Source organism: Hypoxylon fragiforme (genome assembly GCF_022984875.1).
Source record: "Hypoxylon fragiforme strain CBS 206.31 chromosome Unknown GGS25scaffold_7, whole genome shotgun sequence".
NCBI lineage: Eukaryota > Fungi > Ascomycota > Sordariomycetes > Xylariales > Hypoxylaceae > Hypoxylon > Hypoxylon fragiforme.
In genome coordinates, this window is record NW_026054762.1 from 1,210,214 (window position 1) to 1,236,574 (window position 26,361).

At 47.5% G+C, this 26,361-nt stretch overlaps 6 protein-coding genes across 6 annotated transcripts; 4 read left to right on the forward strand and 2 right to left on the reverse strand.

The window, feature by feature from the left end:
• Window positions 1-3,777: 3,777 nt before the first annotated feature.
• On the reverse strand, window positions 3,778-7,492 carry GGS25DRAFT_533133 (uncharacterized protein; the record flags this gene model as incomplete). The annotated part of the gene is made up of 6 exons (XM_049265650.1): window positions 3,778-4,638; window positions 4,727-5,101; window positions 5,157-5,696; window positions 5,747-5,859; window positions 5,974-6,179; window positions 6,233-7,492. The coding sequence occupies 6 exons, from the start codon at window positions 7,490-7,492 to the stop codon at window positions 4,079-4,081; spliced, it is 3,054 nt and encodes a 1,017-aa protein (XP_049114612.1). The 3' UTR covers window positions 3,778-4,078.
• A 3,500-nt stretch (window positions 7,493-10,992) lies between these two features.
• Window positions 10,993-12,513, forward strand: GGS25DRAFT_533135 (uncharacterized protein; the record flags this gene model as incomplete). Its single annotated transcript, XM_049265651.1, has 2 exons — window positions 10,993-11,732; window positions 11,793-12,513. 2 exons carry the CDS (start codon window positions 10,993-10,995, stop codon window positions 12,505-12,507), a joined length of 1,455 nt encoding a protein of 484 aa, XP_049114613.1. The 3' UTR covers window positions 12,508-12,513.
• A 60-nt stretch (window positions 12,514-12,573) lies between these two features.
• Window positions 12,574-15,109, forward strand: GGS25DRAFT_523623 (uncharacterized protein; the record flags this gene model as incomplete). Its single annotated transcript, XM_049264458.1, has 2 exons — window positions 12,574-14,268; window positions 14,324-15,109. The coding sequence occupies 2 exons, from the start codon at window positions 12,574-12,576 to the stop codon at window positions 15,107-15,109; spliced, it is 2,481 nt and encodes an 826-aa protein (XP_049114614.1).
• GGS25DRAFT_364810 (uncharacterized protein) lies at window positions 14,782-16,122 on the forward strand. The gene has a single exon (XM_049258150.1). It carries the CDS (start codon window positions 15,152-15,154, stop codon window positions 15,956-15,958), a length of 807 nt encoding a protein of 268 aa, XP_049114615.1. The 5' UTR covers window positions 14,782-15,151; the 3' UTR covers window positions 15,959-16,122.
• Window positions 16,123-17,324: 1,202 nt separating this feature from the next.
• GGS25DRAFT_364690 (GCS-domain-containing protein) lies at window positions 17,325-20,287 on the forward strand. Its single transcript, XM_049258149.1, has 7 exons — window positions 17,325-17,465; window positions 17,536-17,603; window positions 17,674-17,746; window positions 17,808-17,873; window positions 17,934-18,208; window positions 18,259-18,844; window positions 18,920-20,287. The coding sequence occupies exons 2-7, from the start codon at window positions 17,593-17,595 to the stop codon at window positions 19,940-19,942; spliced, it is 2,034 nt and encodes a 677-aa protein (XP_049114616.1). The 5' UTR covers window positions 17,325-17,465; window positions 17,536-17,592; the 3' UTR covers window positions 19,943-20,287.
• A 1,661-nt stretch (window positions 20,288-21,948) lies between these two features.
• On the reverse strand, window positions 21,949-22,964 carry GGS25DRAFT_498755 (uncharacterized protein). Its single transcript, XM_049261731.1, has one exon. The coding sequence runs from the start codon at window positions 22,299-22,301 to the stop codon at window positions 22,074-22,076; it is 228 nt and encodes a 75-aa protein (XP_049114617.1). The 5' UTR covers window positions 22,302-22,964; the 3' UTR covers window positions 21,949-22,073.
• Window positions 22,965-26,361: the final 3,397 nt, after the last annotated feature.

Sequence of the window (26,361 nt, forward strand, 5' to 3'; positions counted from 1 at the left end):
AAAGGGTCGGTAAGCCAATTCCCCAACTCCCCTCTTTACGGACGACCTTCGTTTAAGGAACGCGGAATGCGGAAGACGACACCAATCCCCCCTCGCGGATGTACAATTCCAACAAAAGGGCTTGCATGGTAATTCTATGATAGATGAATATTGCATGCTCGTCTGCAGGCCATCTTGAGCATCTTATTGGCGAATAATGCGATCCACCCCTCCAACAAACTTCCAAGGTTATGTCAGTGTAAGCTCTGCGAAAAAGGCCGCGTCCTGAAGGGGAGTTCAACTTGACTTGATCTGGCCCATACGTCAAGTTAATGTTACACCCGAAATGGAATATCCCAAGTCATGAGTCGAGCCGAGTTGAGGTTTAGAAGCTGCGGCCAGCTATTGCTGCATGGTGCTGTAGATAGGCCGCGGCCCTCAATGATGTCCATTGACGCGACTAGACATGTCGTTGACTAACGAGAAGTGAGACCATTGTATTTACCTGTCACTTTTAGTTAACCCTGCTGAGAAATTGAGGGGTGACAAATCGGAAGTGACTGCGAGAGAGTAGCTAAGCACTTCACTCCAATACCGACTTTCCTTCGAAGGATTCAAGCGATCATTGATATGAATGAGTTAGCTAGAATGAGTTCATGCATATGCTTAGGGTTCGGCTCGCTATCACCACTGAGGCAAATTGCTCCTTAGCCGGGCGACGAAGATTGAGCCTTATGCAGGTCATGTCACTAGCTCCGGCGGGTAGGTGAAGTAATATTTTTCAAGGTTGTGAGGTATGTAGGTATGTATTACTAGTTAGTAGTAAAGAGGCAAGTTGGTGAAGAAAGTCTGACATACCCTAGCCTAGGTCCCTAGGTAACTACCTAAACTTTGAACGAACATATACCTAGACAATGCAGCTGCCTTGTTTGTTTGTTTTTTGCCTGCCCTGCGGCCCCTGCCTGCCTGCCTACATTACATGTAGCCACTGGCCAGCCCTAGCTAGCTACCGGTACTACCCATCGCACAGAAATCACATGATCGCCCTTGGCATGGCGCATGGATGCAAAGGTTATGGGAAATGCAACTGGGGTGATCGACCACATGTGCAGGTGCAGGTCAAAGTTCAGGTGCAGGTGCAGTGCTAGGAAACAGGTACCCACAATCAGCCGAGTCTTCCACCAAGATCCATTTCAGATTGGACTGGGAAACCTTGAACTTCCACTTTAGCCACAACTTCTACCTATTACCTTTCCCCTCCCTTCGTGAGCATTATCCTCTATACCTACCTAGGAACCTACATACTACAGTACTATCACATTTCAGGGCCAGAGGTAACAATTCTACTAGTTAGTCAAGGATCTCACATGCTTGCTGCAGTTCCTGGCCTTGTTCCGGCGTCTATCGTTTATTAGTTTCCATATTTCTCCGGCAAGGTTTTGAACACACTCCATCTCGGCTGCAGCAAAACCCCTCCTGGACAAGGAGACTGTACGTAGGGTATCATCAGCAAGCGCGTATTGATATAGTCAACGAGTTTACACGCAATAGCCGAGCTATTCGGGTGGAGTATCATGACAATAATAGGTCCTTCCGAACAGAACCTCGTCAACGCTCGGTCACGGAATATGTCAAGTCGTATACCTATGTCTACACTAATTGCAATGACTCTCGTGACTTCGGTCATATCAAGCGTTTCGTAGGACTTTGCCAAAAATGACCATGTCCACTCGCCGGAGGCTTCTCCGCGAGACATACAGGTCGTCGCTAGCTCCTATTATCCCCTGAAAATGTGGATTTCAAAGCTATGTGGATCAGGGGCCTCGTATACATCGTCCAAAGACACTCATACTCCAACTCGGACCTTTGACTTGTCCGCACTAAGATCAACATCTTGGTTCCCAAACTAACACTGTGAGGCTCAACTTCTAAATCGTGATCCGAGACGGAGTTAAAGAAACCAAAGGTGGCAAAGAGTATGAGGTCTGGTAGACAGACATTCAGGTAAAGTATGACGCGAACAGAACTGGATTGTGGTTAATCCACTAACTAACAAAGCAATGTATCGTAGGCTAGGGAGTCTTTCTCAACTTGGCCTGCTTATTCAATTGCAGCTCACCCCCTAACTATCAAGGCTCCTCGACAGTTTTGAAGTCTTCCTGTTACAACTTCACGCAATCAATCTCAAGCATTGCCACCTAGTATCCAACAATTTCGAGATAGTCAGGTAGACTTGCTAGATAGCCTCCTAGACATCATCTTGGGCAAGGAACCACCTCGGTGAGATTGGTGAGATCTAGCATTGTTAGTGCCAATAGCAAGCTACCACCACAACCTTCAAAGCTGTCTGGTGCTCACAGATAAGCAAGTGCTATGTGATCTAGAGTAGGTATGTTCATCTACCTAGGTACCTAGTTTTACGTATCAATCATCTATACTACCAGCAAAATCTATCAAACCGGACTTCGTCTTAGGCCTGCCCCTATGAATCGTAGCCGTTAACGACCTAATGCCGTCGTCGAATGGCCTGAAACCAGCCAGCGAGTTTGGACTCGAAGACATTTTTCATCCTAGCAAGACCAATCGCATCACCTATCAAGACCTGGCTACCTAGTTATACCTAGAATAGGGGACCAAGTTAGTCCGTGCAAGGTTCTAGCCTTTGGGACGTAAATATCTCCGAGGCTTGGGCCGGGGAGCTTTACTCATGACTGTGCCTATGGTGTCGAAAACGAACGAACTACAAGAGGCATTCGTATTATTGTTCCATTTGGAAAGTCTCTCATAGAATTACGGTCCTTGCTCTAAGCTGAGGCTATCCCAGCCGCTTCAACTGCACCCGCGGCCGCAAGAAAGAGGGGGAGGTTCAACGACAACCCCCAGATATGATCTACACTACTACCTGTACCAGTAGGTAAGTAAATAATCCAGTTATCGCGAGAACCATTCTAAGCTCGATGGAATCAATTCATGCATCCCAATGATTTTATTCGGGACATAGCATTCTTTTAAAAAAAATCGTTTTTATTCCATCGAGCCTAGAATGATTCTCATGGACGGGGTGGTTCCCGCTACGGTATACTTGAACACATTCATGGACAACGTGATATACAATACCCACGACTACCTACCTACCTACCTACCTAACCTAGGTGTTTAAATAACTCGATAAAACTGCGGCTTGGAGCTATGTACCTACCCTACTCCCATCTGATCCCATCCAAAAATCCTACGCCTAGGTACTTACAAGAGCAACCACTCAGGGGTTAGGGGGCTCAGGGGTTCAAGGACAGGATTACCTCGGACATTTATCATCGACACAAAACTCTCGAACGAGGGCGCGTAATTTGGAAACTAGATATCTACCTACCCAAGAGACTCGCAGTAATCCTAAAGCTTAGGTACCTACCTACTCATCTCTTCCTGCTACACTGCATTTCATATCATTACAACATATGTCTAACCTAGGTAATTACCGCTGATTGCCCAACTACCTAGGTATATTTACATGGGTAGGTAACAGATGCCGTGCCGGCAACGATGCGAACGACGAGAACGAAAAGCCACAACGAAAGGTGTGCAGCCCAGGACGTTCATCAACACACTGGGTTGGTAGACGAGCATTAAAGATATTGAGTGCTTCGCCATGCATCCGCCCCCTAGGTAGGCGAGTCAATTGCAAGTAGAGCGGCAGTGACGTTCTAGAGCACATACCATCTACTACCCTAGATACCTATCACATGAAAAAGGGTCATTAGAGGAAATGGTAGATGGGCACTCTCAAAACACAGAAACACAGGCAGTGAATTAATAGTGTAAGAGATATAAAAATGAAAACAAAAAACTATCATAAGTCGTAAAAAACGAGATCAAAAGAGATTACATCTACCTCCTCTCCTTCAAAGAGATCCCCTTAAAACGCTTATACTTCAGAGTAGTGAGATCCAACACTCCGAACCTGTGCACCGCCAACAAAAAACTTGAAAGAGAAAGGCTCTTATGACTTATAACAAAACGAATCTGTAACTCATAACGGTCGTCTTTACATAAATCAATAAACCATTCCAATAGAAAATCTATCCACATTCGTTGTCGTAAATCATATATCCCTTAACACGTCTCCAAGCATGCCCACCAAGCCGCCACGAGGTTGTAGAAGGCCTCCGAAAGTTTGCGCCAATTCGCTGAAAGAAAGGGGATCTGGATCGCCGATAGTCCGCCACGCTCCGCGGATGTGCCAGTCGTTCCCATCGCGCGGGAGATATTCGAAACTACCCCGTCTGGGAATCCCATTGAGCGTACGGTCGGCCTCAAGCGGTTGACCCGAGGAATCAAAGCGGTCGGGCAGATATTCAACTTCACCGTCGTCGGAATGCGGTGATCTATCACCACGTGGTTTGTGTCTTTGGTATTGCGGACGATTGAATGACGTGTCTGAATCCGATCGCTTTCGAAGAGTCTGGGGTTGTTTAGGAGAGGATGGTTCGTGTGTGTTATCAACATTAATCATTGCTCGATCGCCCGATTGCCGACGATGTCTACGGAGAGTTTGAGATGACTTTGGGGAGAGGGGAATGAATTTCACTTTAGGAGACGGGTCTAGTTCAGAGTGTGTTAAAGAGTCATCAGAGGGCGATCGCTTGTGATATGTTATACCATCTAAAAATAGGGTTAGACATCGTGAGATCATGACGTTTAATCTAGAAGTATTTCATAGCATAGAAAGATAAAACTCAAGGAGACGCACCCTGCTCAGTAGCGATGCTCCGAGGGGTCTGGGGAAGGGATTGGTTGTCACCGGAGCGTGGATGACTCACATATTCTGGCCCATAACGGGTACCCGAACCTGGAGGGGCAGGGCCGGGTGGTGGGCCGGGTGGTGGTGGGGGGAGGTTTGATATGGGATAGTCTTGAGGGTTATAGGGCGGATGGGGAGCATATGGGTTAATATTGACTGTAGACTGGTTAGAATGTTGTGTAAAGCCACTCGGGCCTTGCATCATCGGTCCGGTTGGTGGGACAGGCCCCGGGGGCGGATATCCGCCAGAAGCATGGGGCGGAGACGGGGGTGCTTCGACATCGTAACCGTAATATGGTGCGTCAGGCATTTCTTCTTCGTAACCTACTCTACAAGTTAACTTAATGGTCTTATGTCGAGAAGTTTTAACCCTGCATACGCCTTCTTTCACGGTCACGAGATCGCCTTTCTCTATGTCTGTCTCGGTCTCGTTCCTCCTTGTCAAGTGACCTGTTTCGACTCGTGCCTTGGGACTTCTCGCCTCGTTCTTTACTTTTCTGGCGATCCGCATACTTCTTAATGCCGAATGCAGCAGCGGCAACATCTCGCAGTGTGCTCCGACTTCTCTTCTTCCGAGCCTCTCGATCGGATGCGGACGATGACCGATGTCGATTGTCACGGCGACGGCGGCGTCGTGGCTCTTGGGAGGCAGACTCGTAGCCTTCAACAGGGTCATTTCCGTACTCCACTCCGGGAATGACGGGAACCAGGCCTAATTCTCTATCAGCCGTAGAGTCTCGTGAGTGCGAATGGCGACTGTGAGACCTCGAGTTAGATCGGCTTCTTGAATAGCCTCGATCTCTATCGTCATATTCATCATCAATTTCCCTGTCATGTTCATGTTCTTTCTTCTCCTTGCGATGATCCCAAATCTTCTTCGCTGCAGCTCCGGTCAGCCCGGCGGCGGCAATTTCGGCACCTAGCAAGAGTCAGTGACGTGTCTATTTAAGCATCTTATGTAAAACGCACCAGTTCTGAGGCGAGATTTTGATCTGGACTTTGATCTGGACTTTGATCTGGACTTTGAGCGGGATTTCCCTCGAGATTTTGATCTATAATGCTTCACCAAGCCAGCGAGAGCACTAGTGTACCGATGGTTAGTAATTAGCCAGGCACTTGGGGAGATACCTATGAGCAGTTCATGATCGAGAAACCCGTATCTGATAGATATGGCTTGAAAGCTGATTAATACTCACCCAGTTGCAACGGCTGCTTTAGCTATGCTCGATTTACTGTGACTGCGACTACGACTTCGACCGTGACCTGAAGCACTTCGAGATCTCGAATAGCTGGCGTCAGAGTATCGGCGTCGCGGTGCGCGTCCACGGTGGGCTTCTTCTTTCTCAATTTTGTTGTTTTGCATATATTTCAGACCGCCAGCGACGGCTAGAGCAGCAGCGCCCTAATATGTTATATTAGTAAACATCAAATTGAGTATCGCTTGGGGAAACTTACGATAGCCAACCCGGTTGTTAGCCTACTACGAGACTTGCTGCGGTGGCGGTGTCGACGAACATCGTCGTCGTAGTCATGTTCGTACCTATCATCGTACCGCTCTTCATATGCGCTCTTCGCACGCCGTACAGCCTCTGTGCCCAGGGCTCCTAAAGCAGCGCCAGCAATGACTTTCCTTCCCCTATGTCCGCGATGATCGACTTCTTTGCCACTACGCCCCGAAAGCAAGGCCGAGAGGCCGGCCCCAGCGAGCGCGCCTTCGGCGAGATGGCGTCTCTTGTGGCGATCGGAGCTCGAGCTTCGTCCTCGTGTTATGATAGTCCTCTTGACATAATAGTCTTCCTCATAGCCATCGCTTTCATGTTCTCGTTCCTCGCGACGTCGACGATCTTCCCGATCCCGACGGTCTTCCCGGCGGTAATAGTCTTCCTCCTCCCGACGGGCGACATCGCGATGTTCATCCCTTAGGACGATAAATGTAGGTTCCTGGCGGGGAAATATTACGGGGGCCGCAGCAGGCGCTTCATGGATTATGACTTTCTGTTCAGGAGCCTTCTGGCGAATCACAACAGGTGCAGGGGGAGGGGAGGGGGCCGCATAATATTCGACTTCCTTCCGGTATCGCTCGATATCGACATCATGAGGCTCTCTTTCCTCGACGACGCGACGCTCGATTTTGATGTCACGCTCTTTGTACTCGCGAGGCTCCTCTATACGCTCCTCCACATACTTCTCTTTGACCTTCAGGTCACCCTCATCTCGGCGCACGACACGCTTGTCAAGGCGGACATCGACTTCCCGAGATTCATCCCAGGGACTTCTCTGCTGACGTTCCCAATAATTGTCGCGAGGTGACGAACTCGATGTCTCCCTAATGTCTTCTACGACTCTGGTACGGGAGTGTCGCTCGGGGTAATGATCTCGATCAACCTCACGTTCCCGCTCGTACTCGACACTCCTATACCGGTCATGAGGATCGAGATTTGATCTCGGTCGTTCTGGATAGGAAGTTCTCTCCACGCGACGATCAATTTCTAGAGTATCGCCGGTCGATCGGCCAACGTGGGAATGAGAATGTCTTGATCTATGATCATCATCCTCTTCATACCGTTCAATGCGATCCCGTTCCACAACCCTGCTGCCAGAATCTCCTCCACCGCTAACCTTGTATCGTCTTATAGTTGTATATTTCTCCTCGTCAGTCGAGGGACTTTGGTCTCTTGTGTAGCGCACATCGCGTTCACGATAAACTTGAGCCATGCTATCGTAGATCTTGACGGCCAAGGGACAGTGACGTCACAATGCACAGAAGATTGATTTTAGTGATTTATGTAACGGAGGGGTAAACTATTGGGTATGGATATAGGTAAATGGCAAAATATTGAGAGGAAAATGGGGAATTATAGGCTCCCAGTATAACTGAGTATGTATATATCGCAGCAAAGAAAGTCAAGCTGGTGATGATGATGTGGGATGATGAATGGTGTCACGCAGAACTTTTAGCCATCAAGTTTTGGGGTTTGGGGACTCAGGGAATGACCGAGAAGAGCGACAGACGATAAATGACGAGCGACGGGCGAAGAGCGCTGCGCAATGGGGAGATGGGCACACGGGAGATGCTGCCGAGGGGCGCCGATTGTGACTCTACCTACTTCTAACCATCCAGGCCATCTTAGCCAGCCTACCTACCTAGTTACCCAGGTAGGGTACCTATTTTATTACTTGGCGCTCGGGGCTTTTGTGGAGGGTGTGAGTGACTAATTGTTGCTGCTAGTCTGTTGTCTCTTATATCAACCCTGTATTGTCCTGCCACCCCGTGGCTATTTAGTCTGCAGACTCTCTCTCATATTTTCCCACAACTGTCGGTTGCTCCTTGATTGATTAGAAACCATGCAGGCGGTGTGCTACGGCCTGCTGCTGTGTAAAGTGTTATTATTTTTCCCGTATGAAAAATATGTGAGAAAGATGAAGGAGGGTCCTCGCCCAGCTTCCATTACCCCTCTGCGGGGTCCCCCGATCCGGTCAACACACCTCTACACATACAATACCTAGGTAGGTATGGTGGTATTCATTTTTATTACTCTGCTCAACGTTGCTGTCGATGATGTTGTTGGTTTAATAAACACCAGTGATGATTTGACGATATAGAAGGAAAAGCCTAACAACGTCAAAAAGAATATACAATGTATACACCATACACCTAGGTACATGATATGTAGGACCTTTCTAGGTGCCCAGGTGGTCGCTGACGATGATAAGAAGAGATGAGACTATTTTTTCCCAACACCTTGTGACCATATCCGGGGCTGTGATGGCCTCTCGTCTTGGGTTTAGTGGGGTTTAATTGGTGAACAGGGAATTATGTGCATCTGCGCCCTGCACCTGGAAGGTCTCGTGCAGATAGGCTTCTCTTTACATGTAGCACTTCTGTCTAGCACCTTCCCAGAACTTCTTCAAATACTAGGTACCTAGGGACCCTATGTCGTCATCATTTATACGAGAAGATTAGCCCAAACGGTTCTAGGTTTACCGGCATATTCTATAGTGGATCCCTATCTGCCTGTCAGTTCATTCTAGACACATAACTTCCAAGATTTGGTTTCTACTCCTCAGTCTATCTTGCCATTTACCAACTTGAAGTATACCAACTGCATCATTGACAGGGGTTTCATGTTATGTACCATGTTGTTGGCGCCTCCAATGTTAAACAACAACGCCCGACATCGATGCCTCGTACTATGTACCCAGGTACCTAATTATTACCAGCACCATTTCAAATATATGAGCCCCTAGAAAGGCGTTCTCGTTGAGTCGATATTTATCGTCATATTGGTGCGGAATAGAATGAAGCTGAAACCTCAGCTGACCTTTTCGTCCACCGTCAATACTTATTCATCCGTGGCAATGTCAGCTTAGTGGTACATCGTACTGCAAAGTAGCCTTACATATAGAAGTATGGATTTATTCTTCTCGCACTTCGGTCTTTTAGTTTCGAGATCCCGAGGATGGGAAATATTGAATTCATATATCATGAGAACTTGATTAGCGACTTGCGCGTCAACTTACCTACCTACTCATTTCGCAGCTCACGTTGACCCAAATCTGATCTCGCCCACCCTTCACTAAATGTGCTGCCTTGTTGCGTAAGCTAAACTCGTCTAGACAGTCCCTTTCCCTTTCTCAGAGTAAGTATCGGGCCATATGGCTTTAACGTCAGAATGCGTTGTTGCTGCGTTAAGGAACCCCCAGGCTCATTATCCAGAAATATTGATCCGTCCAATCCGGATAATCACCCAACCATACCACACATGTGCAAGACTATCCACGATCCTTGGAGATTTTTTGGGTATAGTTCCAAGTTGCCTCTTTCGCCCCAATACACCCATATGCCATCTTCGTCCAAATAATCTTGGTTTCAACTACAATACTACAACACCACTTTCTCGGCTCGAATTAGGTCATATCCCTAGGTACTCTTAGAATTATCCATTAGTATTATGTAAGTATTAAGTTAGATACTACATAAGGTGGCTTCTACAAGCGAGCCAGAAACGTTGGACGAATAGCATGACACTTCTCTATTCATACCTAGGTACCTAATACATATGTAGTATGGGCCATTCAAGGTGGTATCAACTAAGTTATTACAGCATTTATTTCAATATATTGATACATCAATCAAATTTGTTGACAGTTGACATCTCTGTATTTTGGTAGTGACATTGAATCTCTAGGTGACATTGATGTGCCTGGCTGGTACTTGGTAGAACTTCGCAACTTCGAGTTGAATACCCTACATAGTAGGTATGTAACAACCGTCAAGGCTGAACCCTCCACTGACTTCCCTTAGTATGAATCGTGCTTTCCATCTCAAACCAATAAATACCTGAGGTACCTACCTAGCTAAGCAATATCTATTTTGATCAGGAAAGAGTGAGGGTGGTGTACAGGGAATAGCCCGACTTCGACTATTATATGTAGGCATCGAGTAGGTAACCGCTACCCAGGTGATAATGAACCAGACCACTACATAGTACAAAGTATTCGTATATAGAGGTGATACCTGTTAATCCTTCAGAGTTATTGAGCATCTTGTTCGCAACATTAATTTCTCCTCTTGCAATAATCCTGGGAATTCCCTAAATATCGTTACCCTGCGGAAATAATCGTATTTTTCGCAGCAGTTAGCTACCCCTATTTCTCACCTTTGCTTCCTGCTCGGGTTTCCCCCAAGTTTCTGTGCTATCTATCTAGGCATACTACTGGGTGGCTTTCATCCCTCTCTCGCCCCCGTTGTAAGAGTCCATGATTCGCACTTGGGTGCACCCACTTCCTCTCCACTAGATACTTTGGTGACAGTTACAGTCATAGCAACATCATAAACAGAGGTTGGCTGAAGCTCTGTATAACCAACTCTCCCCCCCCTAACATCCCAATAGCTACACAGTTCTAACTACGACTTCAGTTGGTATTCTTGTCTCCATAATATAACCGACGCCATGGATCCTAAGCCACATCTTCACCTGCGTCCCAGCCTTTCGACTCCCTCGTTGGGAATTGTAGGGGATCGTCCTGAATCATTTCGTTCCACGAAGTCAAGGGGGCTGCGTCGCCATGGATTGTTGAAAAGAGACAGTTCTACGGACCAGTCAATCAAAGACTTGCCGGTGCCCCCTATTCTAACCCCTGGGCCACCGGAATCAATGGGAAGGAATATTACAATGAGGCACCGGATTTCTGATGTTTCGGTTCCCACGAGAATGTCTTCTTCACCCAACCTGGTACCCCAACATCACACTTATTCAGATAGTAACGAAGGCAGACAGCCCGGCATAGTGTGTATTGATCCTGCAATACACCCTCCGGGGACACATGCGATGGTCCACCATCCTGGCTTAGTTTCAGGTGCAGACTTTTGTGACGCTGGGTTTGCCACAGAGCGTGACTCCCCAATCAGAACACCACCAACCAGAATTCCTCCTGTCAACCCGAAGGATCATACATTAACTGGGCGAACCCGTCGCCGTCTGACTGGGGGAGATATATGTGAGCAAGTAGTCGACGTCTCGGGCCATATTCATGGAAATCATAGCTCAGCTGTCAAGGTTCGCCCAGCCGCAGTGTTGTTTCACAGAAACGAAAGCCATACAGGCCACTCCACCATCTCAAAAGTGCAACCTGTCACTGATGGAAAAATGATCATTCACCATAGCTCAACCCCTGTTCAAGAAAGGTCCTCTATTTTGGAGCATCGCCACCATGGCCACAACGTCACCCCGAAGGTCCGTCCATCTCAAGATTACACCTCTCTCTCAGGCTCTATACAAAGCATGTGCTCCAGTGACAATCATTCAGGACACGCTTGGGTGCAGAAAGTACAGCCGTATCATGAGTCGCCATCCCTTACGTTCGAGTTACAAGAGCCCTCTGCCCCAAATCTTGCTGTAGATGAAGAGGTTGAAACTACAAAAAAAGATGAAGAGCCATCGAAGACAGCTTCGTACTAGGGGTTCCTACCTCGATTTGGAGAGAAAAGGGCTGAGGAGGCTAATACTAGGAGTGAGAAACAAGGCCAGCCAGTCGCCTATGCCAAAAAGGCAGAGGCTCATAGACTCTCATCAAAATCGCGGGATCAATCTGTTATGTCTCGTGGCGAAAATCGGCCTTCGTTAAGTGCTAGTCAATATTCAACTTCCCAAAAAAGCTTTGATATTATATCAAAGGCTGTTACAAAAATTGTTGAGTCGACTGACATCCAGGGGGGTGCCAGCCATGAGGGTGAGGTCGCACTACCACTGAAGCCATACGACACCACTCAGAAAAAGGAACTCACTTGTCGAGATAATGATGAGGAAACGGTGGTATCAACATCTTGTGTTTCCCCAGCCTCTCATCCTCACCCCAAGCAAAAGGAGGGCGACCAAACAAGACAGAGTGTGGCGTCCGAGAAATTTGATACCCGGGGTGCTGCGAATTGGCTTCGCCAATTTCTTAGGCATTCAGAGCCAGGTAGTCCAAATCTCACCCAATTACCTGAGAAGTCTCATCCTCGACACAAGGAACATCACGATTACCCTACCGATGAAACTAGTATGATGATATCTAAAGTGACAACATTCTCGGAGGAGAATGAGGCTGACGTGGGGACGATGGATACAGCTATGCATGAGCTCGAGAGACTACTAAGCGAGGCGTTAGTTTTGGCAAACAAGGTGACCGAACAGGATCATTGCCAGCACGATGATGATCTTCTTGACTCTAAGAGCACATCCTAGGCGGTTCAGGGATCATCCATCTCCCAAAGTGCTCATAGAAGCGTCGGAAGCAACACAAGCGAGAATATGCATACGATCATTCCTGCCAGAACACCACCTGATGTTCATGTAGGCGCGGTTGAAGGCTTAGGTTATAACTATGAGATATTGCCTTCCGAGCCAGTAAAATATCGGGGGCTGATAAAACCGGATGTCCACAGCGGAAATATTAGAGGACCACCATATCCAGATCAAGTGTCAAATATTCGTGGCCTCCGAAAACCTAAGAAACAACCAACAACTAAAAATAAGACACGACACCACGCTACCAATGATGATTGCGTCTTGCCTATGCCTCCACCTGGGAATCGGCTCAAGAGAGAATGCATCTCTCCATTACCTCACGCCTACGACGAGGATGATCCAACAGGAGTTATTAAGCCCCGTACCAGAGACGTCCCTAATAGCAGAGAAGTTAGAGAATATATTCGTGTTTTCCATCAGCCGCCCATCGCACCTAGACAGAGCTCTAGGAATCTTCGCGAAGCCGAGGAGAAGGATGCTCAGCCTCATTGCACGTTTTGTGATGTTAGCCGCTTGGACGTCGATGCCTGTAGCTTGAACGGGGGCACATCTGACGATGTGATAGACTTTTCCACGCAATATAACCCCAGCAGTAGGCCAGGAATCGAACGCTTAGACTTCAAAAAGTCGATGCGTGGCCACAAGCAGAATGACACGACTACGAAGACTGGTACGACTCAAAGACAACTACCGGTCAAACGCACCCACGAGGTACGTAACATCAGTCTTCGAAGAAGGTCGCATGTCAGTATTCGAGATGGACAACGGTTCAGTCTTGCTAAATCCGTGAAACGACAACCAACAATCGCCCGCGACTGGTCGCCCGCCCGCAAAAGATTTGTCGCTTCTATTGCATGCATCAGCACCGCCCTAATCGGCGTCTTGGTTGGAATTTATGCAGGGCTGGTTCCGTCTATCCAGTACTATATTGCAGATTTCCACCACTATTCGATTCTTGGCAACGTCGGTTTCTATCTTGGAATGGCTCTTTCAACATTCTTTTGCTGGCCGTTACCTTTACTACATGGTCGCAAGCCGTACATCGTGTGCAGCTTATGCGTGGCTATGCCCCTACTGTTTCCCCAAGCAATTGCGGTCAGTACTCCTCGATCTCCGTACACCGACGTGTGGAGATGGGCCCTACTTCTTCCCAGGGCTATCATGGGCTGCGCTCTGGGGTTTGCCAATATGAATTTCCATTCCATGCTGACTGACCTTTTTGGCGCTTCTTTAATGAGTAGCAACCCGCACCAAGAAATCGTTGACCATTGCGACGCAAGGAGACACGGGGGTGGGCTCGGCGTTTGGCTTGGCATCTGGACATGGTGCTTCATCGGCTCATTGGGCATTGGTTTCTTGATCGGTGCTATGGTCATTGATAGCTTGAAGCCATCGTGGGGGCTATACATCAGCATTATGCTGATTGCTGCCGTCCTTCTTCTTAACGTTCTCTGCCCGGAGGTCCGACGGTCAGCCTGGAGGCGTTCTGTAGCCGAAGTCAAGGTCGGTTCAGTAATATCCCGAAGAGTGGCTCGCGGTGAAATCATGATGCACCGTGTGAAGGATGGCCCGAAATGGTGGGGTCAAGAAATGTATCATGGTGTTGCACTTTCTCTAGAAATGCTCCGCCAGCCTGGCTTTGTAGTTATGGCTGTGTACTCCGCATGGATATATGCCCAAGTTGTTCTGATCATTGTCGTAAGTTAAGGTCATTACAGACAGCCTTCTGGTCTTTATTAACTTATATACCTAGCTTCTGGGATCTTTGTCATCTAGACACTACCGTTTTCGGTCTCCATTCGTGGGCGCTGCAGTATCGTCCGTTGCTATCGGTGCGCTAGCAGCAGTGCCGTTCCAGAAGGCCAATCTCTTCTCTCGATCCCGCTCTACAGGTCCATTGACAAACAGTATGACCTTCGATAAAGCAGTAACTTGGACTTCCCACCTTGTCCGCCGAGCAATTTTCGTGATCGTACTTCCGATTGCAGGAATTTTGTACACTATCGTCTCTTCTGGCCCACCCATTCATCTCGTATTTCCCTGCAGCTTTGCAGCAATCATTGGCTTCTTATCATGCCTCGCCATAGCTGAATGCAATGGCATGCTGATGGAGGCATGGGATTGTTCTGATCTCCAGCCTGGCATGACGGGTCGCTCCAGGTCAGGAAAAGATGGCATGAAAAGAATCAACTATTCATCATTCCCTCGAGTGACCGCCGGATGGAACACCATCCACAGTATTGGGTTCATTTTCGCTGCTGGTGCGACTGGCATTGGGGGTATAGCTACTCGAAATCTAGGTCAAAGGGCCGCGACAGGTGTCGTTGCATCCATCCTTTTCATGCTTTCGCTTTTACTTTTGGGGGTATTTGCTCGATTTCGAAGATTGCAAATCATTCCAAACTCGAAGAGCATGGAAATGGACAAATGGACACAAGAGCGACGGGACAGCCTCCGCCGTCGTGCCTCAGCAATTGCTGCCGCGAAAGCCAACGGTCTCCAAGACGTGTCTGAAATCCCTGAAGAAGACATTGGCTAGAGACCCGTGATTCTTGGGAATCCATCAGAGAAATTCCGTCGTATGAATGTTCTTGAACTAGGCTCTTTGACTCGATGGAGCGAGATCCGCAAGAAAAATCGGCTAATTGACGAAGGCGTTCACCTTAACCGACAGACGGTAGATCTAGCTCGGGACGAGATTGGGCGGCGAGGTAACGAATTTATAGGGGACATTCAACAGGGCGCGGAAAAGTTTGGCGACATTGTCCGTAAAGTAAGCAAGAGGAGTATGAGAAGCAAACGGAGCCACGAGAGTGATCTAGACGAGGCACCCAGAATCGAGCTAGAAGATATTGGACCACTGGGACCACCGGGATCTGGACTTGAACATCACCACACCGCGATACCTCGCGAGGTTTACGTTGAGCGTGAGTGTGTCATGGGACAGACTTTATTAGAGGAGGCAGAAGTCTCTTCGGTGGGAGGGGAATCGGATGATGATGTTGAATGGCATCACCTACAAGACCACTCATCTCATATGACATCCAAGGTCCAGCCCTACTCGAGCTTAAATCAAGACCCGTCAAATAGGGGATTTGGTACAGGGGATCATGCAGTTAATATGGGGAGCTCTCGGGCTGAGCATACCTCCCATATGGAACCCAAGATCAGACCAGCCGACGCGAATAGCCCAGACCATAGAAAACAGCACGGCTCACACAAAGGAAGTAAGGTAAGATCGGCTGGCGTAAAGCACGCGGCTAAAGATAGAGAACATGGCAGTCATATGAGCGGGAGCAAAGTGAAACCAGCAGACGAAAGCTTCGAGGATATTGAATTAGGTGGAAAGGATAATCGGCGAGACTCGAAGACATTGAAACAAGACTGAGGAGTGTGGACAGGGGCGAGTACCTATAAAGTATCATGGAATCAGAACGTAGATAAGCACTTACTTACCTATACGTACATGTAGAACCTATTGAAATTCATATACCACGCTGAGTGAGTGAGTTAGTACCATATGTACCTGCCAAAGGTATTTGAACCATGGCATGGTGGATGAAATGAGTCTCAAGATGATTTGAGGCACGCATATTGAACTGAATCAACAAGAATCTGAACTTCGTTTTTCTGTTATAGGCCCCTACAAGTACCTAGGCCCTAGGGTAGTTCAATGTTGTAGACATCGGAGACTCTGGATGATGTGGCTGTTCATGTTAAGCCACAATCTCTAGTAGGCAGGTGTTTGATATCGGAAGGTATGTACATGCTAACCTAGTAGTTAACGTAAGTTTTTTTTTTTTTTTCACTTGCCGAAACAGACCGGGCAGCGTGCTATCAAAGGCGTGCCTACTATGCTTAGTCTCGAAAGTTTCCTTGATGCTAAAATGATTCAAGTGTATTTCTAAGCCAGTTGCGGGTTCGGTCGGCATCTGGCCTTATTAATCAATCTAGAGAGGCCCCACAAATGGAAGATCTAGGCAAACGAGGAGAAAAGGAAGGGGATAGAGAGGGAAAGAGGAAACAGGAAATAGAAAATAGAAAAGGGTAAGTAAGAGGGATTAAAAACACACCTAAATATTAAAAAAAGTAAGATATTTTGAACTTCACTATCAAAAATCTTCTTTTTACTTATTTCTCAAAAAAAAGGAGCTAGTTTAATCTTTGCTCTTCTCCCGCTCCCGCTCCCGATCCCGTTCATACGTCTTCTCATCAATTTGTTCCTAATCGGGAAACGAAGGGATTGCCACAAAAGGTCACAACGCCCAGCTGTCTACCAATACTGTGCTATCATCTAGCGATTGCGTGCTTCAACCTCCAGTTGACATATTATACCACCCTCAGCTTGTGCCAATATTCTCATTCGCTGCCATGGTTTCGACACCCTGAGCTGAGTTCGTGGGGGCCACCATATTCGGCGAGAGACAGAATTAGACGCCGCACTTGATTCCCGCGCGGCGAAGGCAATCTGCCCACTCCCTCTTATAGAGAGGTATTGAGTTATTACGCATTATTGCGATAGCCGAAAGGCCTCTTCTTAGAAGTCTACTACTAGTACACTAAGACGTCAAAGTTTAGTAGGTACTGCTTTGGTGGCGTAACCAGCAAAGTAAATCGTTGCGAGTTCAATGTTGGTTGCCTTTCAAGTTTCCAGTTATTTACTGCTTACTTCAAGTTACCTAGGTAACTAATGTTGCTTACCCAGTATCTAGTGCACCTGGCATACATAAAACCTACTATAGTACCTATCTACGATACATAGGTAGCTCTTACCATTTGTTTCATTTCTATTATTGGGCATATCTCAGCTTGATCTACTTTGGCTATTGGCATTTTTCGAGGGAAAGAAAGTATTTTTGTGCCTCACTTGCGAATCATTCGACATACTCACCTAGGTATGTAAGTACTTTATCTAGATCATTCAACCTGTCAACCTATCGACCTATCAACTTATCAACCTATCAGAACAACACTATTCTTGCCTTATCAATTCGCGCGGCTGCGAATTGTTAACCTACAAGGATGGGCTTATTGTACGTCACCCCTTGATCTAGATAATAAGAGCCGATATCATAATACAGGGTCGCTGACGCTTCTTTACAGAGCTTTGGGTACGGCCCTTGATTGGCCGGATGCGCAGAAGCATGCGCAACAAGTCAGAGCATGGGGTATCAAGGTAATTTCCTTATCGTAGCATTCTTCAGCACTTTCTTGGTCTCTGGGCTGACGCATAGTAGCAATTGCTAGAGATATGGAATAAGGCCAAGCACAAGGAGAGAGATGCTATGTTATGGGGTGATGAGGTATCGTCTGCAACGCATTTCCATTACTTGCTATAAACCCTCGTTAACACGGCTTTACAGATAGAGTATCTGGTTGTGAAATATTCCAAAGATGACCCTAAAGTCCTCTTATCGCTTCGACAAGCCGATATTCTGAATGCTCTGGCAGCTGATGAGGAACTCGCCGATAAGGGCGGCTGTGTTCCAGCGCTCCAGGAGCTTGAAGCACAGAGATCGAATCCACTACCAGTTTTTCACCCTGAATTTGGCAGGTTTATGCTTGAAGCTACCCCAGGCAAGCCATGGGGCATCGGATTTAAAGAACTTTTGAGTGTTGAGCCAGATATGAAGATCAGGTACGAGTAATTCCATCATGCAAATATGAGCTAAGCTGACCAGAGCTTAGGAGGAAGATTGCTAAGGAGCACATGCATCCTGAAGAATACCCACTCACACTGACGACCTTTCCTCGTTTGGGAGTTCCAGGCGTCTTTACGGACCCCTATTACCCACCATCTGGATCTAAACTTCGGTCACAGTTTGTGCCGGATGAGATTGCTAACCCACACATTCGTTTCCCAACCCTCGCGGCGAACATACGCTGGAGGCGCGGGAGGAAGGTACAAGTGAACGTCCCAGTTTTCCATGACGAGAAGACGCCAAATCCATGGAAGGATCCCACTGTCAATTACGATCTCCACAATTGGCCTGAGGATGACGATGTGAGAAATGGCGCGGCCCCGGATAACTTTATCCATATGGATGCTATGGCATTTGGAATGGGAAGCTGCTGCTTGCAAATCACATTCCAAGCGAAGAACATTATCGAAGGCAGACGGATGTATGACCAGCTCAGTCCGATTGGCCCCATCATGCTGGCTTTGACAGCGGCAACGCCAATCTATAAGGGGTTCCTAGCTGATACCGACGTCCGGTGGAATCAAATCAGTCGTGCTGTAGATGACCGGACACCTGAAGAGCTAGGAGAAAAAGTGAGTACATCTATTATAAGCCCATACCCAATACCTTTGTTATTTCCAGCTCCAGAAGTGCTAAGTCGTGTCAAGCCCCTGAAAACTAGTCGTTGGCGTATACCAAAATCCCGCTACGCATCAAACTCCACTTACATCAGTACCGATACTCGTCTTCGACCAGAATATTTTGACCCGAACCTGATCATCGACGAGGCTATAAAAGAGGAGCTTTTAGAAGGTGGCATGGATGATCGCCTGGCGACACACTTTGCGCACTTGTTTATCCGTGATCCTATCGTAATATTCAACGAGGACCTTGAAGAGCTCGACCTGACCAAAGCCGATCATTTCGAAAACATTCAAAGCACCAATTGGCAACACATGCGTTTCAAGCCGCCGCCACCGGGATCCGATATCGGTTGGCGTGTTGAGTTCCGGCCCATGGAAATACAAATTACAGATTTTGAGAATGCTGCCTTCGCCGTGTTCATGGTGCTAATCACGCGCGCGATCTTGAGTTTCGATCTCAACTTTTACATCCCTATTGCTAAAGTGGACGAGAACATGGAGACCGCGCACGCCCGAGACGCAGTCTTGGAGAAGAAATTCTACTTCCGGAAGAACCCATTCCCCAATCGGCCAATGCGCAGTAGCGCGACGTCCCGATCGGGCTCTCCCACGGTCAGCAGACCCGCCACACCTTTCGGGCCCGTTGAGGATGAGTACACGCTCATGACAGTCAACGAGATTATCAATGGCTCGCAATCTGACGACCACGACTTCCCCGGCCTAATTCCCATCGTCGAGAGCTACCTCGACTCTGTTAACGTCGATGTACAGACCCGCTGCGATCTCTCGACCTACCTCGACCTCATCCGCATGCGCGCCAGTGGCGAGCTCTGGACCGCAGCGAAGTGGATCCGACACTTCGTCGCCAAGCACCCCGGCTACGGACGTGACAGTGTCGTCACGGATGAGATCAACAAGGATCTGGTGGGCGCCGTCATCGACATAAGCGAAAGGGAGCAGGCAGGCAAAGGTTGGAGGGACCTACCGGTCCCCGATGTGGGGCACCTGCTCGGGCGGTTCAGAAGCAGCGGCTGCGGAGGCTTATAGAGTAGTAAAGCGGCAGATTGGCTGCGACAGACCAGTTTGTATGGGAGAAAGAAAGGGAGTGATGTATTCGTTATTGGCATGCCGAATTGCATACACGACGGCGATTCTCTCGCCGACTGAACAAGTAGCTGTATGGTACATTGAGCATAGGGATATTAGAACAGGTAAATACCTAGTATGTAGCAATTTTATTTTTTAGTTTTACTGAAGTGTTGATGTTATGTTGTAGCACGGTCCTAGTTCGTTGGTCTCTTACCTACCCTATTTGAAGTATATGATGTTACGGTAGGTTACCTACTAATAAGATGCCTACTAGGTAACTGGTATTTATTGATTGCCAAAAGCGAAAGAGAACTGAGGTCACTTTGTCGAAGTAAGATCAGCTATCGATTTATGTGGTTTTTTAAATAACAATGTGTGTATGCGTGCGTGTGTGTGTGGCCCCTGAGAGGCAGGCCCACCTGCCCCCATCACCCACAACCACAACCACAACTGGGCGTTTGATAGGTATCTAACTACCTTAGGTATATAAGTTCTAATAGTAGCTAAATATTTCACGTACGGCCATAGGATCCGGAAAACTCGGGATCCCGTCCGCTCTCCCATAGATAAGCCGGATACCGCCAAACTAGTAGTTGGGTCGGTGACGACCAGCGAATCCTTGGTGTTGTACGTCTTTTTTTTTTTTTTTCTTTCTTTCGTTTTTTTCTTTCCTGCTTATTTTTGCTTTCCCTCTTGGTCTTCTACCTGTCCTGGCGTTGACCCAACACGACGGGTCAGTCTAACATCTGGGCCCGGAGGTCAGACATTTTGGTCATACATACCTCTTCACAAGGCAAGCCCATTTCCCGTGTCGTATCAGCCCCTATCGACAACTACTAGACGTCCATCGCTACCTAGGTATGTATAGAACAACCAGCAGGCGTTATGGCCTTACACCTGTACCTATGGACAGTTGTGGCCTCAGGATAGCATCGCGTAGAGAGAAGATCCAAGGCGGGTAGCGTAGGCACTAGGTTAGATGGCTTAGCTGTCGGTTCGCTGCCGTGAGGCTCATATGTACGCAATTGCCTGATGCACACCGACCTACATAGCCATATAATCCTGTATGTATGTATGTATGTATGTATGTTTCAGCAGAGTGTCTTGATCTCAATACCTTAGGTACCTACCTACCTCCTCTAGGTAACATAAAGTTTGACTGAGATATATGTCTCTGATCACGTAAGACGAACGACGTAGTGTCACTGCCGGAAGGTCTGAGATTACGGGGAAGGAAAGACATACCTAAGGTTAGGTTAGGTACACGTCCATTTCTCCCAACCCATTCCCCTTCCCAGGTGTTTCTCAATACCTAGCTGGTATGGCTCCCCCCCACTTCGTAAGTAAACCGTTAATAGGGCTCGGTCCCGGGATCAGAAACAGAAACACCATGTCCGACGCGGGTGAAAGGGGCGGGGTGTTGGTCTCGGCAAACAGCGGATCTCACATTTTGGTTTCGAGATCTAGCAGATGTTTAATACGTTGCACCACCAAGTGTTCAGTGTATACGGGGGAGAGGGCGATACAGAGCGTAGCGGGGCGTTCCCCCGGTGGTATTGGTGAGCGCCCTTTCCACCGGTCTATCCAGATGTGCCCCTTTGATGCTAGGTAGGTACTTTATCAACCCTAGGGTGGAGGGTGGAGGGTTGAAGTGAGGCGACACGGAGTAAGATTGTGGAGGATACGTTGTCTAGAGCGGGACACGGGAGTCCGCGTGCTCGAGCCTATTATCTCCGATGTTTGACTACCGACCTACCTACCCACCCCAGCTTCGAACCCGTTCTTCGCCGGGTCCCTAGTGTGTAGACGTGTAGTTGAGACAACACCACACACCACACCCCACGGGTCAGTTCCCATCTGCCGTGGTGTAGGCCCCGTGCGATTGTGGGAGAAATTTTCCCATCATCCCGCGCCACGGCTAATCATCCCAGCTCGAATAGGGCCGGATGGAAAGGGTCGGCACGGCGTGGGGACATTTCGAAGAAGAGATAAGCAGCAAACGACGGTGATATGCTTGATGAGGGAAGAAGACCGTCCCCTTTTTTCTCCCTCTCTCCCTCTCTCCCTATCTCTTTTTTTTTTTTTTTCATTAAGTAGGTATATACCTACTCACACTAGGTAGTCTACCTCCTTCCTGACCCCCCTCCCACAAGTACAGGGCGACATTGATTGTGCGTGAACGGATCTCGAAGCTACTGGCGATCGCACTTGTACCCAAGGGGGCCTGGTATGTAGGTAGGTAAGTCAAAAGCAATAGATAGCTTGACCATGCCCAGGTGACCATGGCCATGACAGTCGGGGAAGTCTCCGGTGTCATTTATCAACAAACAGCAAACAACACAGCCTGAAGCCCACCGGTTCCCAACTGATATAGATTATGGGTCGGCCAGAACATCATTGATATGTATTTTTTTATTTTTTTTGCACCGCCACGAAATAACTAACTGTTGCCTTTTTTCCCCCTTCATCTTCGTCCCCTGGCTAGGTATGTATGTATTTTGAGATGCACATACCTAATATCCACGGAACCCATTATCGGGATAGTTACCGTCTCCTCGGGATGAAGAGAAAAAGAAAAAGGGCCGACTAATATCCCTGGGAACCGAGCCGATTATCGCTTTCTGGAATCTTCTCAAAGTGATATATCACATTGCAAACCCTCCTTCCCAGGAATTGGTAAGCTCTAGCTACTTGCCTGCCTAGATACCTACTCAGTACTGTATCTATCTGGCGAACCATGACGTACATACCTGCCTGGGTGGGCAATGGGCATGTAAGCGGCAAACAACTTCAATCTCACCGTTTAAGCTGCGATCAGCCGGGGCGGAGATTGCTTAGCTGAGACTGGGTTTATGATGGAATAGGTCAATGACTCCTAATCCTACTTACTTGGGTTAGGTAGGTATCTTCATCTACTCTTCGGATCCTGGAACTTGAAGTTATTACCGTTGTCTATTAAGTATATCGTGTAAATATGCCGACTACGAATACGTCCATACCTACCTAACCTAGTAGCATCTACATAGAGGCTAAACTTGTCTAACGCCTAGCTCAGCTAAGCCAGTAGGTTAGGTTAGTGGTGTTTAGTAGCTAGCTAGTGGTATCGGAGCTAGATCTTCGATCATGATGTCGGGTATCTGTCCGTATGTACATGTCTAGGGTTAGTTCGTTACCTAGCAAACTGTAAATCCTCCTTACATATGTAGATGTAGCTAATCTGAAGCATTGATCTTGGCACAGGTCACAGGTTACATAGCAAGTATCCGCCCGTTACTGGAGAATCCGTAGGTACTTGTACATGAGTGGACAATGTCAGAGTCAGGGTCTAAATAGGTACATACAATACGGGTACGATTAGTGTAGTGAGGGAAAAAAAAACGCTAACGCTTTTACGGCTACCTAGTAACTAAATATGTATGTCGTTCGCTCGCGATCGGGTAATCCCAATCCCTCCAGGTTGCATATAGGTTAGTAGGTACCTAGATATGTACCTAAGCGCTGTGCTTGAAAGAAGCATTTGAAGAAGCCGAGGACATCAAAGTCATCCAACTCTCTGGATACATCATTCCAGGTGCGCCAAATCACAGCTGGCAACGGAACAGACGGCAATACGAAGGAATGGGGGGGGGGCAGCTACCTATTATATGTACCCAGGTAGATACATACCTAACAGACGTACATGCAGCAGGTATGTATGTATGTATGTATGTACGCGTCTTGGTTCTATTATAGAAAATTATTCCCAAGAAAGGCTGTGCCGAAATGGAGGGACGAGGATACGATTGGCAGAGTCACGAAAAGGGAGACTTGGCAGGTAGGATTCAAATTACATACATACATCTAACGAAGAATCATGTATGTAGGTAACTAGACCTCGGGAACCATTCGCAAACCACACTTACAGGCAGGTAAGCACCTAACTACCTTCTACCAATGCTCCAGGTACATATACTAGCACAGTACGGTACTTGCCTATATCGTCTGAGGTATCTAGGTACATACCTCCTTACGGTACATATATTTATTCATGCGAGATGTAGGGTGGGGGGATGATCTGGGATCTGGGAAGGATCTCGATTGGAAGAATCCGTTTTCATGCTACACCACGTGGCTCTCAAGTACTACTAGTACCTGTACTTGGAGAGTCTTTGCTTGAGATATATGTACGTACCCAGTATTCTATCTGACTACATGTATGTATGTAAGCCATCCTCCGCGTCTTTCCTCGGATTGTCGGATATTGAGATAAGATACCTACTAGGTAGGTTAGTATGCTCACTTACCTAGAAGAGGTAGGTATCTAGCCTAGCTCCTGTAACATTGCTACGCGCTGAACCCTCTTTTGTGACTCGTGATCTTAGACAACTGGACTTATACGTAGGTAAGCATAAAAAGATCGGGCGATAGCATCGGCTCATCTCGCATAGCTCCTAACACTTACTCAACCTAGTAGGGTAGTGAGGGCAATAAGGGAAGCTCGAGACGAGCCGCCCCGAACTATACGTGTCTAAGTACGCTTACACAAAGGGGGGGTGTCTACGAATAAACAGCCCGGATACCTGCCTACTTAAAGTCTAATGGGGCACATACTAATAAAATGTATTCTATACCTTTTCATAAACAGGTACATACATAGCGGGTACATTATGTAGTGAGATATATGTATGTAAGTCGGGGTTACATCAGTAACCCCTGGCAAAGCATCTACCTAATTAGCCCATTGGATTAGCCCGGCCAACGGAATGATGATACTCTAGATATAGTAGATGGAGATCATGTATGTATTATAGCAGGAAGCTAATTAGGAACCCCCGATCTAACATACATAGATAGGTGCATACATAGCCCCATCCAATGTTTGTTCAACTTAAGGTTCCCAACGCCAAAAAGAAAAAAATGTATGCGTTACGTTGGACACAAGACAGGATCATCCTTAATTGACGTGAGGATGAGTCACGGATCGATTGTGTCTTAGATGTGTACGATGCGAGATGTGCGGGAAAGGGGCTCACTCATGACTTACAATACTATACGACACATAACTTGCCTACCTACATCGACAGCTCAATATCATCTTGGCACTTACTACCAGCAGCCGCCGTGTGTCGCCGGGTCTGCCAGTCCCGAGAGCTATCATATGTAGATGGATGAACGAGGACATCGCTGTGCTGCTTCATGTTCCTTCTCGGGCATGCGTGCGCTCAGGGGGTGAGTGAAAGGGTCATCAGCTTCAGCTGTTTATAAGGGTCATAGAGTACTTTGCTACCCAACCTAATCTAACATCCACAGTGGCATCTGCACACGTAGCATAGCGTATAACCTAAATTTAAAGAAGATAAAATACAACATAAAAATATAGCAATAAATAGAAAAAGGAGAGTTTCTGTGTGTCGGGTAGGTAAGCTAAGAAAAAGGTTGATGTAGATACTATCAAGCTAGCAGGTACATAAGGTATCTCGGCAATGCATACTGTAAGATCGGACGACATCTAACGGCGAACGGCTGTGGGGAAAAGGAAAAAGAAAAAGGGGGGGGGGGGGGACTAGATAGGTACCTAAGGTTAAGTTGAGTCCTAAAAGAACCCTAACTGTATCTAGCCCGAGCAACGGACTGATCTACACATGACCGAGATGGAGAGACTGCAATCTAGATAGTCATAGATACTAGTCTGCCAGTACTAATATCTAGCCAACTTATCCATGCAATGCGTTAGTTAGTTAGTCCTTGATGATGCGGGGATAGGGGGTGACCACGTGAGAGAGACAACTTCGGTGACGTTTTCTCTCTCCTATCTACGGTACATGTGTATAACCATAATGGCATCAATGATTGATATTAGGTATTTTACCTACATGTAGCAAGTAGGTAGGTATAGGCAGAGAGCCACGTAACGCTGATTCATTCATTCACTCTTCTTTGAATACTCACTAATTAGGTAGTAGGTAGGTAGGAAGGCAGCGTAACCTCGAGATTTTCTCGGCTCGGTGTCGGCGTGGGTCATAGCAACCAGAGGAAGATGCGTGGTATACATATATCGACGAAAAAGGTTTCAAATTATACGCATTAGCGAATCGGCATGCTACACCGATGAAGACAGATAGATAGATAGATAGATAGATAGGATGGTAAGAGAGATCGCACACATACATGCAGCCAGTGACCGATCTCGAGATGGTGGCTTTTTTTTTTCTACCTACCTACTTACCGTGACACATGCACGCACACACACACAAAATGATCCCGCGCCAACGAGCTCCTCCTGGGCACTGCCTGCCTAGCCTAGTACCTACAGGAGCTTAGCTTAGACAAAACCCGACGTTGCATCGAGGCCGACTTCGAAGTAGATAGGCGGCATACGATGCGGCTTAATGCACGGG